This window comes from Mus musculus, chromosome 1 (assembly GCF_000001635.26).
Source record: "Mus musculus strain C57BL/6J chromosome 1, GRCm38.p6 C57BL/6J".
In the NCBI taxonomy this organism is placed as follows: domain Eukaryota; kingdom Metazoa; phylum Chordata; class Mammalia; order Rodentia; family Muridae; genus Mus; species Mus musculus.
Window position 1 is genome coordinate 62,427,427 of NC_000067.6, and position 15,734 is coordinate 62,443,160.

Below are 15,734 nucleotides of genomic sequence, written 5' to 3' on the forward strand. Positions count from 1 at the left end.
GAACCATGTTTAGCTAATACGCTTATATTCCCTGCACCTCGTGCAAGCCCTGGCAAAATGAGGTACTTACTCCTCATGTGCTTGTTGGATGAAAACAACAGAACTGTGTTTGCTTTGCTTCCCAAACCCTTTAGGATTCTCTTGTGAAAGACCAACCCCATTCCTTGAAAAGCTCATGTGTGAAGGGTGGTCGAAATAGTGCCCTAGTTTATATATGTTGGTTCATACCAGCAAGAGCCTTCCTCATCTCCACACTTCCTTCCTGAATCCATTCTCCATCCAGTCCTGACTAAAGATAAATATACCCACACAAGTTTGTTTGGTCAGCACAATGTTATGTTCCCCATCAACACACTAACTAGAAGTTCTAATGAATGGTGATCTCTCAGAAAATAGCCCAAAATATCCTACACTATTCAAAATTGTCTTTTATTCTCAGAAAAAAAAAGGTAGTATTTTAAACCAAAGTTAAGGAGAGCTTTCACCCTTTAAGAAAAGTTTCAAACTTAGTATCACTTATTACGCTGCAGCATAATCACTCTTCCCATTGTGTGAAGCTCTCCCCAGCTCTATCCTGCATTAATTACTTAGCTTCCTTTGTATTTATATAATAAATGTGAGACAAAAAAAATCCACATAATCTTAGATATTTTTATGGCACAATGGAAAAGTTTCCCTCCTCCAGGATGGGGAGGGAAATCTGAAATGTTCTCATTGTCTTTTTAAGGAAGGTTTTATATGTTAAAAGGAAGAGGGATATGAAAATCCTCATATGTGCTATGCAGAAGGTTCAGAAGATACAGAACATAAAAGAATATTAGATGAGCAATAGTTAACACTGTATATTCTTAATTTTAAACTTCAGATAAATATGATTTCAGTTTTCACCCTAATGCACTAATTCTTTGTCATTCAACCAATTAATTCCATAGGCTAGAGAAAAGATGCTAATTTGGGCATCAAAGCGATAATTTCCTTTTGTTTAATCAGAGTTATAAAGTCAAGTTTTGCTCCCTTTTGATTAGGTCTGGAGCTCTATCACTGATCCTTTTTCAGTCTACGTGAAGAAAATCTACCCTTCTCTTAGCATCTGAAGACAGGGTGGCATCATTCAGGATTCCCTTTAAAATGGGCCTTTGTAAAGTCATTGTCAGTGAGCACACTCATTCAAGTCAGTGTTTTCAAACTGTCCATTTGTTCTTTACTCCCAAGTTAGGCACTGTCAACTGTTCCTTCTAACAAGAAATCATAGGCAAATTATATGCATGTTAACTCCTGCTATTGGGCTCTTGGTTGTGTTTACATTTGATATAAGGCTTGCGGATAAAACCTCCAGCTTACATAAACCTTTGTAAGCATTCTTCCCAGAATTTAGGTTCTTTAACAAGAGTTAGCGTTTCTCTTCCCAGGCAGGGCTGAGCTGTGCTGACCCCACAGGCCTGTGCCTGGCAGCTTCAGTGCCCTTTCCGTCTGCAGGATGAACCTGTGGTCAGAGTGCACTGCACTTGAACAGGTTGGGCCTGGGAAGGCTAGCATGGGTGAGAAACCACTGGCAGCCAACACAGGAAGGTTACGGATCAGGTAGGATTGGCTCTCAAAACAGGCTTTCTTTCCTGAGTTTTTTGGGTTTGGCAAAGGAAATAGAGAAAAATGGAAGGAAGACAGAAGAAAGAGCATAATCGCACACATGAGAATGGAATCTCTACCGTTGAAAGACATCTAACTTCCTGCCACATGGCATGTTTGAATTGGAGTTCAGGTTTGGGGAACAGGTTACCCAAGGATTGGACTTACCCAAGTGGTTTTCAGAGAAGCCCAGAGATCCAGTTAAAAATGAGGAAAAGGAAGAAGACATGTGCACACTCCTCCACTTTAAAATAAGTAAACATTTAATAAACAGAAAAGCCTTTCTAACTATTAAGAGAACATTAAAATGCAAAAAGATCTATTTCTTTAATGCACTCCTTTAATGTTAAATGTATTTCCCAGAAATCCTAAGTGTTTAGTCTGAGTCACTGAGGCTCCGGCCTACCACGTCTTGAAACCAGTGAGAGTGTATGAAAGCAATTAATCAAAGTTCACTGCACTCCTGAAGAGCGTTTGCTTCTGAAAAGCATAGAGAAAAAGAGCAGCTAAAGCCCAGGGTGGCAGTGACAGCTAATAAGCTTTGTAGAGTCCCTCGGTGGATCTGAAGATCAGACCTTATTAGTATTTTTATCTTTCTTGCTCGTTCATTCATGCTCATTTTCATTTAATTTTAATTTCTGGCCTCCTTCTCACAAATCTCTCTTTTTCTCCTTTTATTTAACCTTTAAGTGCTGAGTTAATAACCTCGGAGTCTAGTTTGTGCTCCTTACAAAACCGATCAGCAATCGTACTAACGTGCGGTTGACACGTCCCTCTGCTGGTTCCTAGGAATCAGCCTTCCCCAGGCTTCGGTTGCGTTCGTGTTCAGGAATGTTGGTTATTGGTGATATGTGTTTGCTTTGCATCCTGAACCCTTTAGGATTTTCTTAATGTATTCAATGTTTCCAAACATGTCTCCTTTTCTAGCCCCCTCAAAATGGGGAAAGTAAATTAGCTCAAGGGTTCCCAGCAGCTGAGCGAAGCCTGAGCGCCGTGAGAGCCTCTGCCCAGCAGCTGTCTGATCCACTTAGGCAGCAATCCTACAGTGGTGAAAGACCTCCCTGTTTTTTAAGCCTAAAAATAAACAACAACATATTTGGGATCTGAAGACTCCCTGCTTTGGAATGAAAGCTTGCTGCGATGCTCTCCTTTCCTCCTACCCCACTTAACAGATACACCCCAGAAGTGAGTGACACCTCAGAGAAAAACAGGAGATGCTTAAGCTTGGGGGTGGGACTTAGCCTTAAGGGTAGAAGTAAATGTATTCATGGACTTAAACATGTTTGTTGTTTTAACACAACTTGCCAACCTCTTAGCAACCTAAAGGAATACCTGAGAGGAATATCTAAATATCTCTAGAATTAGTGTTTTGATTTCAAATCTTAATTTCAAGATTTCAATTGCCCTACTGTCTTAAGATTAATAAAAGAGATGTGCTTGCATGTAGGATCTCTCTGGATGAGATTATAAGCATGCTCCACCATACCTACCTGGGTGTGTGTGTAGGTGTTAGGCATCCAAATTCGGGTTCCTGTGCTTGAATGGCAAGCACTTTAACAGCTGAGCTATCTTCCCAACTCAAGAAAGATATTTACATTGTTTTTCTTTAGCTATTAAAATATTAACTCAGTCAACTTTTACTTGCGTGGATATCCTAGAAAACCAATCCCTACCTGTTTTTGCATGGCATAAACTAGATGTATAGACTTTAAATACAGTCTTTATGTTCTGTAAAGAACTCTGGGATTAATAGTATTCTATCTTCCTCAAGAGTCATAGGAATTAGTAAAATTTCTTAGGCAGCTTTTCATGGCTGTAACAAAAATACTCAATGCTAGATAATTTCTAAAGGATGATGTTTCTTTAGATTACAGTTTTGGAGACCCAAAGGCATGTCAGTGTCATGTACTTGGCCTTGTACTTTGTCATATCATGGAAGGAGAAATGGGAAATAGTGTGACTGTGGGGAGAAAGAGAGAGCAAATACAGACCACCCTCTGTAACAGTCTATTATCACGGTAATCTGTTCAATCCCTTGAGGTCCATCCTTTTCACAAGAGGAATAACCCCACTCTTAAAAAAAGACACTAGTCTGTTTATGATATGGTATCTCAATGACCTAATTACCTTCCACTAGGTACACCACTTCTGAAGGCTCCCACCAACTCTAAATATTGACACAGTGGGAACTGTGTCCCAGCATCTGAGTCTTTCTGGGACAAGCCACGTCCAGTCCATAAACCCATCACAGCCGTATCCAGGGCCACCCAAATCAATGAGTCTTTCTGGGACAAGCCACGTCCAGTCCATAAACCCATCACAGCCGTATCCAGGGCCACCCAAATCAAATTCCAATATTTTTTTTAATCGAGATTGCCTTGTAACAAACAAAAGAATGAATCCATTCATTATTCTTTTCATAATATTAACATAAAAGTAGGTAATGGCTCCTAGGTAGCCAAAACAATAGGGGCGGGGACTAATTGGTCAATTTTCACTGAATTTTTATCAGATTCATTAACTCTGCAGCACAATGGAAACTATGTGAGCTAAATGAGCTAAGACCTTTGTGACATAAATTTTAGATGGAAGCAATAGCTGAAGTGCACAAAACCCTGTGAGATTATAACACATGGGAGTTTTCATCAGCGTACACATATGCTAATTTAGAGCCCATTTTGGAATAAATCAGACAACAGAAACCTTTTATGGGTGGATTTCAGAATAGACTATGGAGATAGTAGTCAAAGGCCCATGAACTTCTTTGCCCCTATTCTTAGCTTGAGCTTTTTCAAACTGTATAATTTATAAAATGAAGAGAAAATATCAGGCATAGTTTGAAAACAGCTAGTTATGGAGAAGAGGGGCCATTATCCAAATTCAGAAAACATAATGACTGTGAAGTTTGTGTTTTAAACTTCTGACATTGATCCATGAGTTTCTAATTGTAGTATCATGGATGCTCAGCTTCTGTAGCCTTTTCTAAAATATCATTGGTGCCCACAAATATCTCCTTATTGCAGCAGGAAAACCTATATTTTTGGCTCCCCTTGGATTCATAATTGTATCTGATTGAGGACAAAGGTGTCTGAATATTGTCCTTGCCTAACTTTTTTTAGTCCTTGTTTCCAGAGTGCCATCAGGGAGTATGTGGTCAGTGGAGGCACAAGACAGCAACTGCATAAACTACTCAGTAAGTTCCAGGAGAAACTATGGACAGAACTTGGTGTTATTAATATGTGAATTAAATGAGAGAGGAGACATGGAAAATACCAGGGTGAGAGTCATATCCACTGTGAAAATAATCCATTGTTCAGGTGTTCAGAGTCTAGTAAGAATTTGAAAATTTCCATTATCTAGAAGCCATGAGGAAAGAACTGAAGACAGAGATAACTAGCAAAAAACATATTATAATCGTCACTCTACGGGAAACAATGTACTATGGGTTGTTCAGTTAGCTGTGTTGAGAAAGTGTAGCTATTTTCCTGAAAGATGATATTGGTTGTTCACTCCCTTTGCAAAGTAGAAGGCATGTCCAAGCTGTGACCTATGGACCACATCAGACCAGGATAGTTAGGAATGAGGCCCAACCCACTGACAGCATCATGTCACCATGTCAAAGTTAGGAGCCTCCTGGGTGTGATGTGTAGTGGGTGCGCATCCGTGAACAGATGCACAGATGTGTGGTTCTAACATTACCACCTTCTACCTTTACACATGGATTCTGGAAGTTCCCTACTCAGGCAAAATAGCAGCATCCTCTAGGTCTTGCCATTGTCTTCCTAGGATTCTTTCTGATGTCTTCCTCCCTATTGTATAATTTTACCTCTGATTATTTAAATTTTACCAAGGGCTTATATTTTATGGCTAAAAATCCCATTTCTCTCATACATATTATGTCCTAGTACCTGATAAATTGCCTCTGAACACCTCTGCCTACTCATTCTTAACTCTGTAATCAGATCAATTTCTGAGGCTGCTTTCTGAGGCTCCTCCCTCAACCTAGGCCTCATTTTTGTAGGAGACCTTTATATTTCTGCTGTCTCCCCTTACCAAGAATGCTAATTCTCATGCACGGATGCGAACAACAGCATCAGGCACAACAAACAAAGTGGGGTCGAGCCCTTATGGCATTGATGGTTGAGCAGCAGAATCAAATATGATATGTGAATATTATTTGACCTTTGTTTATTTATTTTTAAGTATTCCTATTACATTTATCCACTTGTACATGCATGTGCGTATGCTTGTATATGTGGGTAAATGTGTGACACCCACATATGTGTAAGTCAGAAGACAAATTATGGAAGTGAGAACTCTTCTGTCATGGGCGTCCCAGGGCTTGAACTCAGGTCATCAAGCTTCAAGGCAAGAACCTTTACCAGCTGAGGAGTCTCACCAGCCCTACTCGGCATTTAAAGGGAGTGGGAGTCTCTTGAATTCTACAGCACAGATGAACCTTAAGGAACTTGTGCAAACTGAAATAAGAGACACACAAAAGGACAATGATAGTATGATCCTGCTTCTATGTAGTACCTAAAATAATCATGAGTCATATTTAGAGCCGCAGAATGTAAGATGGTCATCACAAACTGGAAGAGAGAACGGGGCATTGTCATTCCTGAATGGAGAGTTTCACTTTGGATAGTGGAAAGTTGGAGGAGGGAGGGTGGGAACAGTAGCCCAACGAGATGCTTGTACTTAGTGTACTTAATGTGCATTCGGAAGCAGTGGAGGTGAAGTGCCATGCTTTGTAAATAGTGAAAAAGAAAGCAAGAGGAAAAGCAATACAGAAAAAGCCCCTTCTCTCCTCTTCTCTCCTCCGTCTCCAACCTGCCTTTCCTTTGTTTCTTTCTTTCTCCTTTGTTTCCTTCAGGCAAGCCAATTTTCCCCACTATAAATCCAATTGAAAACTCCTTTTCCTACATCCTCCTGCACATGAGCTCCCACCCTGCCATTTCAGCTTCCCGGGATTGCTGACTAGGCTCTCAAGGCCATAGCCTGCTCTGGAGACCTTGCCCACCTGACTCATGATTGCAACTTTCCACTGTCCCTTCCCCAGGCCGGGAACCTGTCAGTCGACACCTCACTAGACTGCTAAATGGCATCCCCACCTGTTGACTGTGTTCTCTGCCTCCAGTCAGCGCAGATACTTTGACAGACACACGTTCCCAATAGTCTTCCTTTATCTGTTTTTTAAAAATTGCTTCATCTGTCTCTGTCCTCTATAAAACCTTTAGATGCTGCGATTCCTCAGACTTAGTACTGGGGCTGTTTGCTGAGGCTTCTTGACAGTGTACCAAATTCATGTTCAGGGCCAGCAATAGGGCTCAGCATGTAAAGTGCTTGCCATCAAGCCTGATGACTTGAGTTTAATCCCCAGATCCTATATGGTAGAGAGACGCAGCTTCCACACACTGTCCTCTGATGTTTGCATGCACATTATGCATGTACAACCTACACATCAATATGCACAGGCATACACTAGATTATAAAAATAAATATAGAGGAAATAAATGCACTTTAAACTTGAACTTTCACTGCCTCTCTATTGCCTTGACAGTTCCAAGTCGCTATCGAGCGTCCACTTCTCTAGCCAAGCCACGCACCACCATGACTCCCCGCAGGGAGCCACCCCAGAGCAGCCTAACCCAGAGTGCCTGCTCTGTTGTTGTCTTGCTGCTTCTTACTTCATCAACCAGGGTGGACTTTTGAAGATACTCCTCACAGATTGTCACTTCTGTTCAAAAGGATGTGGCAGCTCTTCTGTATCTCCTCCACCACCTCTTCCAATCCATTGTTTCTCTTACCAGTGCATGTGCCCCTTGTTACTAAAGAATGCGCTCCCCTGGTTTCTGTACTCCACTCCAGGCTCCTCTCAGTCCTTCAGCCCTTGTTCTTCCACCCACATCCCATGAGAGTGAGTCTCAGTTCCAGTCACCCTTTTTACTGACCAAAGGGACCCGCCTCACATTCTCTGTGTGTGCTACTTCCACCACATCCGAGACTTTCCTTCTATTCTGCTTACTAAACCTCCTAAATGTATAGTCTCAGATAAATAGCGTTTCTGCACCTGAGCATGTTCAGGCTGATCTATCAGCATCTATCTCTCCTAACAATCTCTCTACCACCCTTCCCAGCTTGAGATTGTCCACTTAAACTTGCTTTAGGAAAGGCCTCTGTCTTAGGAGGCCATCTCCATGTGGTTAGTGGGTAGTTTAGTATCACAGACTGATATGAACCTATATCAGATGTTTATAAGAGTATCACACACATAGTAGGTGCATAATAAATATTTCACAGGAATACGTGAAATGAAAGAATGTAGAAAAGGGAGAGGGAAGAAAAAAGGAGGAAAGGAAGAAAGAAGGGGAACGGAAAGAAAAGAAAAAAGGAAAAGAAAGTAAGGGAGGGAGCGACTGAAGTTTCTCACAAAGCTGTTCCATGTAACCTCTAAAGAAATGAGCAGGGTCAGTTGTTTGAAGCAAACTTATTCATGAAAATGTAAATTTGCACAAAGAATATGTTGAAAGGTGATTTTTCCACTTTACAAAATGATCCATCATGGGATTCTTTAAACAGACTACCTGGGTACACGGAAAATAAAATTTTATTGATCGAAACCATATGTGTGCTCAGAATTTTTCAGCCAAGAGTCTTTTCTACAAAGCCAGGCTAACCTATAAGCAGTTTCCTTGAGGCACCTGGCCCACAATGGCCAACTTGCAGATTTCTAAGGCAACAGATAAGAGAAGCTGGGAGTGCAATGTCTTTTCCAAACCTCCAGCATGCAAAGCAGCGATCCCAGCCAGTCCAGAGCCCCATGACTGTTCTCACAAAATAGCTAACGGGGAGATGAGCATCACAAACTCCCCTTTCTGTGTCCTGGATAAGACGCTGTGAAATGGCCTCCCACAGGGATGCTGGGGAAAGGAAATAGCAAATTGATGCTTTCCTCCTCATGGCTCAAGGCCTGCTGCTTGCTCTGCCACTGCAAGCAGAGTCACGTGACTGCAGAGCTGGGCGGAGAAATCAGCGTAGGTAAAATGCAACTCGCTTTGTGGGTTTTGGTTTCTTCATTTAGACAAAGTGATGCCCTTCTCAGGACCATGATTTCCTAATTCTGTCCCCCAAACTACCCACCCGATCCCCCGTGAATCAGATGATCTATAAACCTTCACTCTAGTGAGAGGATTGTTGCAGCTATGTCTACCTTTTGCCTTGGGTGGAAAAACATAAAGAGAATGGACTTTAAATGAAATATTTGGGTGGAAAAACATAAAGAGAATGGACTTTAAATGAAATATTTATAATAGTTGTGGGAAACTGGCTGGTTTAATGGCCAGTTCTTGATAAAAAAAAAAAGAAAAGAAAATCCTTTGCAGAAGTTAAAACTAACAGTAAAACATACTTTGTTGTGGTGGGACCCAAGCAGGCTGTTATGCACTGTCGGTTGAGTGAAATAGTTTAGATACCAAAGAAAAACTATGCCTGGGGTGTGTCGAGAACCATGAAGGTAAACAGGGACTAGGTTACTTTTACCCTTCAAACACAAGGCTGCTTTTATCTCAGAAAATGCGAAACCTCCAAATTTTTAATAAAATACAGGATGTGGGTGGAGGGGAGCAAGCTTATAGTTTTGGCAACATTCAGCTCTCATTGACTTGCTAAGGCATCTTTTCTACCCCAGCTCCCCAAAGTTTTGAATTTTTCTGTCCAAATGTTATTATATTCAATAGCATCTTGACAGAAGGATTCTTTATCTGCGTGATGTACGAAGATACTCACTTCTCCTGTGAATTCATTTAGAGTAAAAATGATCCCTTAGCCTCTTCTGAATACTGTCTAGGAAGCTACAGAATCTATTCATGGAAATCTTATTTAGATGTCTCCTGATCTGTAGGTTACTGTGGGGTCTTGAATATATCAGCAAATCTGAATTACATTTGAAAGTTGACATTCTTATATTTTTGTCTGCATTTTTTGGGTTGTTTCCTAGCTCCTTCTATAAAATACCAGGTCATACCTTCAGTGCAGAACAGGAATGAATTGAGAAATGGAACAAAATAGAAAAAAAAGAGGAGGGATGAAAATGTAGAGAATAAGTCAGCGGAGTGCTGAGCCACAAATGGGACATCTATCTCACACCATCTGCATAAGGTCAGGGAACATTGTGGAAGAGGAGCCACCAGCTGGGCAGGACTGGAGTGAGACAGCATCTTCTGAGAATAACTGGACCACTGAGCTCATGCACTGACAACATCTGTGGTTGCTGACATAAGAACTGAACAAAATCAAGACAGTCAGTATTCTAGTGTGAAGGGACAGGGCTCTGTAAGCCTGTACCCCTACCTGAGGACCTGAATCTATGGACAGTTGATGGCTTCTAGGGGAGAGACAGTTTTCTGTAAGAGTGTGGCTCCTAGTTGGATTGCCACCTATGAATACATGAAAAGCACAAATTAGTTTCAAGGACTTAAAATAAGTAAATGTGAAAGAATAATTTTTATTCTCTTGAGTGATTGTTATCTCTGAAGCTTACTGCTCTGTCCACTAACCTAACCCTAGTCCTGGAAGCTCCTAGCCTCTATATAATCTTATCTAGGCCTAGAATGTTGTCAGTCTCTGAGACATAACTGCTCAATGATTCACTCCTTCCAGTTCTCTCTGCGCTCTGGCTGGCTGATTCAACTCAGCTGTTCTGGCTCAAACTCCTCTCCAAGCTGCCTGATTCAATCTAGCTTCTCTCAGTTTCTTACTGAATGGCTCTGCTTCGCCTCATATAGGAGTCTTCTGACTCGTTTTCATTCTCTGGTCTGTTCTGTCTTCACCTGGGTCTAGCTTGTTTTCTCTGAGACATGTCTGTGTAAAACTGTCAGAGTAAAACTGCCTCCTCCTCCTCTGCTCTGCGCTGCCTCTTATGTAGCTTCCTTTTCTTCTCTTGAGAGTTAGACATATCCTGTTTTGTCAACTCTTTCTCCGATTTGTCTCCTTGTCTGCCACTCAACTAGACATCACTTTCAAACATGTGTGCTTCCTTCTACAAACTAACTTTGCCTTCGCTGTTTGTGATTAAAGGTATCTGCTAAGGGCTGAGCCACACCACAACTATAAACAGGGTTGTTTTTTTTTTTTCAGCAAATAACACAATCTCAGGGTTCACAGTGTACTTAAATATCCTGCAACAGAAGGAGAGAGAGAGAGAGAGAGAGAGAGAGAGAGAGAGAGAGAGAGAGAGAGAGAGAACATGAAGCTCAATGGTAGGGCTGTAGGGGATCTGGAAAATATTAGAGGGGGCAGTTGGGAGTAAATATGATCAAAATACATTGTATAAAGTACAAAAGTGTGTGTATGTGTGTGCATGCGTGTGTGTAAGACCTTAGAGCTAACTAATTAAAGCTGACAATTGACCAAAGTCCCAGGAAGAAATGAACATGGTAAGAAAATTATAATAGTAGATGAGGATGGGTAAGGGGAGTTTGTGAGAAAAGACTGGTTAACTAAACCTGTAAGTTGAAAAGTGGGGAGAAGAACCAAGACTAGTTGACATTTCTGCAGCTATCCCATGCTAGCAGCATGCTTATTAACCTGAGCCATGAACCTTGCGGGTGTGATGTTCCAGTACTCTTTGTTAACAACATCTTCCATGACTGAAACACAGTCCAAGAGGGATTCCAAAGAAGACTTAAACAAGAGCTCATTTTGTGAATTTTTAAAAATGTACTCTTCTAGTTGGAGAGAATATAAGCCCACCTTCAAACTTTACATCACAGCTTCACATAAAGAAATTCTGTCAGGATCTCCTTGTGTGTATATCAGGAGGGAAGGGGACAAAAGCTAACCCAAGCACAACTAATTTGTAAGAATCCCTAAGTGGTAAATAGGTAGATAGACGGATGGCTAGATGGATGGTTGGATGGATGGATACATGGACAGATGAATAGACAGATGGACAAGCAGACAAACAGATATTATATGGAAGCTAACATAAATGGTTAAATTTTGCTACTCTTTAATAAAAGGGGGAATAAATACTTAAAGGTTTATGAAGAACCTATGTGCATCTTGGAGGGACTCTTCTTGATCATTTCATTCATGTCACCTGTCACATTAAGGTCAGGATGGGTTCAGTAATACTTCAGCCACAGCCACAGCCACAGCCACAGCCACAGCCACAGCCACAGCCACAGCCACAGCCACAGCCTTATTTCATTTCAAGTGTGCTGGTTTCATTTTTCTACACATGCTGAGGAAATGTAACGCTCTGGTAATGTACCATGGTTGCTGCTATGTACATTTAGCTACAGATGGAACAGATGTGCTAAGCATGCTAACCTAGAGCAGTTTGGGAATTGGGGGCTGTATTGTTGGATAAATATGACCTGGAAGAAAGAGAATAGCATGCAGTGTAGACAAGTTCTGATCCCAGCCCTGGACAGAACAAGTGGGAATTGTGTCAGTGCTCAGAAACACTTGCCACCCTGCCCCATTTCCCTTGGAGCTTTTGAGTCAAAGGAACACATTAAAATGAGACTTCAGTAAGGTCCTTTGTTATCTGTAATGACATTATCTCTTGTGCTTTACCTTAAAGTGTGGCAATGGACTGCAGTTCTAGAGGGTCTCATTAGAAAATTGTTCAGATTTTAGTTACAAATGAATGATAATCATTCTTTTTTTAAAATTCTTCATTGAATTAATAGTCAAAATTATTCACTTTTAATCGCATAGTGTTATACCTGATACAAAATGAGCATGTAAATGAAAAGATGAAAGGAGAGAAAACGATTCAGCAACTGTGTTATTTTCCTGCTTTTGTAATCTTATTTTACTTCTGATTTATGCCAGTGTTCTTGTGTTCTTTAGAAATAAAGAATTATAGCAGGCTGAGCACATGTCATCCGTATCTTACATTTGCCAAAGAAAAAGAGTGGGTTGTGAACTTTGTCCTTGCCTTCTAGATTTGGAAAGAAGAAAGATGATAAGGTCGGAAAGGCTGAGCAGAAAGGTGCGCAGAAGTCCGGCCACCCGGAGGAAGAGGAGCTGGAAAGAATGAAAGAAGAGAGAGAGAGGTAAGCAAAACTCAGAGCCCTCCCTTTGGGGACCATGGAATCTGTGTTTAAGTTACCAACTTCCAATAATCAACTGGAGGGATTTTAGGTTAAGAAGCATACCAGAGAACTGGGACCTCCCTGACAAAGCAACCCACCTTGCCAGGGAACCTTTATCATATTTCTAAAAAGAAATCATAGCTGCATTTTCCTCTTGTCAGAACCTATAGTCCCATTCTGTGTCTCTCCTGGTTCTGACTCCTTCAGTGCATATTTTCCCATGGTGTAAAGAATGATTTTTCCCCCCTGCTAATCCAAAGGTCATTTTTATATTGATGTTCAGAACTCTCAAGTTCCCCTAGTCTGTTCCTCATTTTGACAGCCTGCTACATGCCTTTCCTAATTATATTCTGCTAACTCCATTTGGTCATGTAATTTGAGTGCATGTCCCCCTGTCCTCCATTTTTCAAAAGCTACTGTCTTTTATTAGGCTATCAGCAAGGTGAAAACATGCTGCCCATCTGCAGAAGGGCCAGGTTCATAGACAGCCAGTAATGGCGGTTCATGCGGCCCAATGCTCCTGCTGGAGGAGCATCGTGTTCCATCTGGACAAGAGTGGTCCTTCATACATCTTTGATGTTCACTCTGGCACTTCCCCCACATAGATGGGAAAATGTCCGATTTTAAACATGCAATTGAATACTCCTGTGTCTCCTGAAAATTCTTTACCTTCTGAACAAACTGAAGCTCAGAGAAAGACTAAGATGAGACAGGGCTGGATCTAATTTTATGTATTTGTGATTTCTCAGGAGAAGTCAAATGTATCCAGTTTTTCACTTGTTATTAGCTAAGTTTATGCTCCTGGGTTTTGTTTGTTTGTTTGTTTTTAGTGTCCATTCTTATATCTTTCACTGTAGCATATGTACTAAGAAAAACACATCTATTCATTGTTTTCTAGAGCACAGCCCTCTAAAATATCTCTGGTTAACCTTTTACCCCATCCTGCACACAATTTTGATTGAGAAGGCTGACTTTACAATAAGAAGAGAGATGCTATTTAGTTCTTTCTCGTTTCTGGGAAGTTGATAAGCTCTGCTTCCAGGGTCACCAGAATAGTTAAAAGGAAATTAAATGTTACATTGATGTTGACTATTCACCTGACAGAGCTCCCCTAAAGACAAGAAAGGATCACCCCATCATAGGCCAGGATGCAGAAATCCTGCGATGTAAATGTAATTCCGGCACAGACTTTAATGCATGCACTAGCACAGACAGCTGCACTATGAGCCTGCATCACAGACCTTTGCAGGTCCCCTGACTTCATTTATTGAGACTGCCCCCATGCCTCATCTTTGGGAATCTGAGCTGTTTTCAAGAATGCAGACTGGACATTTTTTGCAGTTCATTGCTTGCTTGAGACAGGGGTAAAAATCTCCCAGTAGCGAGTGGACTGTGTGCCAGCTAGAAAATTGATAACTCATAAAATAAGGTGGGCTGCCTTTAAGCAAGAGTTCATTTCCTTTCTGGTTTTGCCTTTAGGAAGCAGGTGCCTGCGGGAGTTTTGTTCTTAAAAGCAAAGCTGTAAATTTGCCTCAGCTGACTATACAGGCTTCAGGTCCAATATTCTTAAAATATGTCTGGTGAAAATATTGAAAGGGCTGTACTATTAGCCTGCACTTAAGCCACCCTGCACAGATGAACACATAAAACAGATCCAATATGGGTTTCCTACAGACAACCATGTCTCAGTCAGGTACTGAAGAAGGTGAAGGAGCTGATTTTAGAGTTGGGTGCTATAGAATTAATGGCCAGGCATTTCAACACTCACAGATTGAGGACCACGGAGGGTGGAGGTGGAGGCTAACCGTGTGGTGTTGTTCCCAACCCTGGAGTACTGGATTTTTGGCTGTCCATCATCCATAGGGAACCAATTTACAGCTCTCATGGATCTCAGCAAGTTTGCCATTCTTTATGGAGAGCAGCCATGAAGGAAAAATAAAAATAAAAAATATTGGTAAATGTTATCATTGTCCCTTTTGCTTGATATAATCAAAATTGGTTTCCTTGAAATGAGTCAAACTATCTTATTGCTCACTAATTCTGTCATAGTTGTCGTGCATATAGTGGTTTTCCACTAGCCATTTTCAAAGCGTTTAAAGCCATTAAATAAAGGACATAGTATATAGCATTGGGAATAGCAGCTTATGAGAACCAATTTTTAAGCTTTCAGGAATTTTGTGAGCTAGTTTGGCCATTAGCTCTTTGAAATGGGTACACCAATATTATAAATTACTTTTAAAAATGGATTTTTTTGAGAGGTCGGTTTACTAATACACTAATGAAAGTCTAAATCAACACCCTTCACTGTACAACCAAAAAGATGCTACCAAAAAAATGCAGGCAGGAAAAAATTATATGTGGTTTAAACCATAAAATACAGCCTGTGGGTCACCTGTGTCCAACTGAATCACTAGAAGGATTTGCTAAAACTGAAGATCCCTGAGCCCCACCCCATTCTGAAGAATCAAATCTTGGGAGCTGCCATCCAGGAATCATTGTTTAACGTTCAACAGATAAATCTGAGGTGACTCTCCAGCTTCCTGAAACCTGAGAAACACTGTCATGGAGGAACAGGATGCAGTTAGAACATCAGGCCTTCTCAGTTTATGAAATATCATACACAGACATTTTCCCTACTAAGACCAAGTGGTCCCAACTACAGATACCATCACCTTTCTCCATGAGCACTCTCTGAAGCATCCTGCCTAGCTGATGTGCTCTTCCGGACCTGTGAAGAGTCCTTCTCAACGCACCCAGCCCAGGATGAGTCAGAGGCTCTAGAGCTGTGGTTCTCAACCTTCCTAATGCTACAGCCCTTTAATCCAGTTCCTTATGTTGTGGTGATCCACAACCATTAAATTATCTCATTGCTACTTCATGACTGTAATTGTGATACTGTTATGAATAATACTATAAATATCTGTGTTTTCAAAACTTGCTTCCTTGAAATGAGTCAAACTATCTTATTGCTTACTAATTTTGTCATAGAGAACCCCTGTG

At 41.0% G+C, this 15,734-nt stretch overlaps 1 protein-coding gene across 3 annotated transcripts in view; it reads left to right on the top strand.

Moving 5' to 3' along the window:
• Pard3b (par-3 family cell polarity regulator beta) overlaps window positions 1-15,734 on the top strand; it is a 1,003,618-nt gene that overhangs the window by 788,760 nt on the left and 199,124 nt on the right. For all 3 annotated transcript variants that reach the window (XM_006496298.3, NM_001081050.2, XM_006496299.4), the window contains one exon: window positions 12,585-12,695. In XM_006496298.3, coding sequence (XP_006496361.1) covers window positions 12,585-12,695 — 111 coding nt within the window. The remainder of the gene's footprint in view (window positions 1-12,584; window positions 12,696-15,734) is intronic.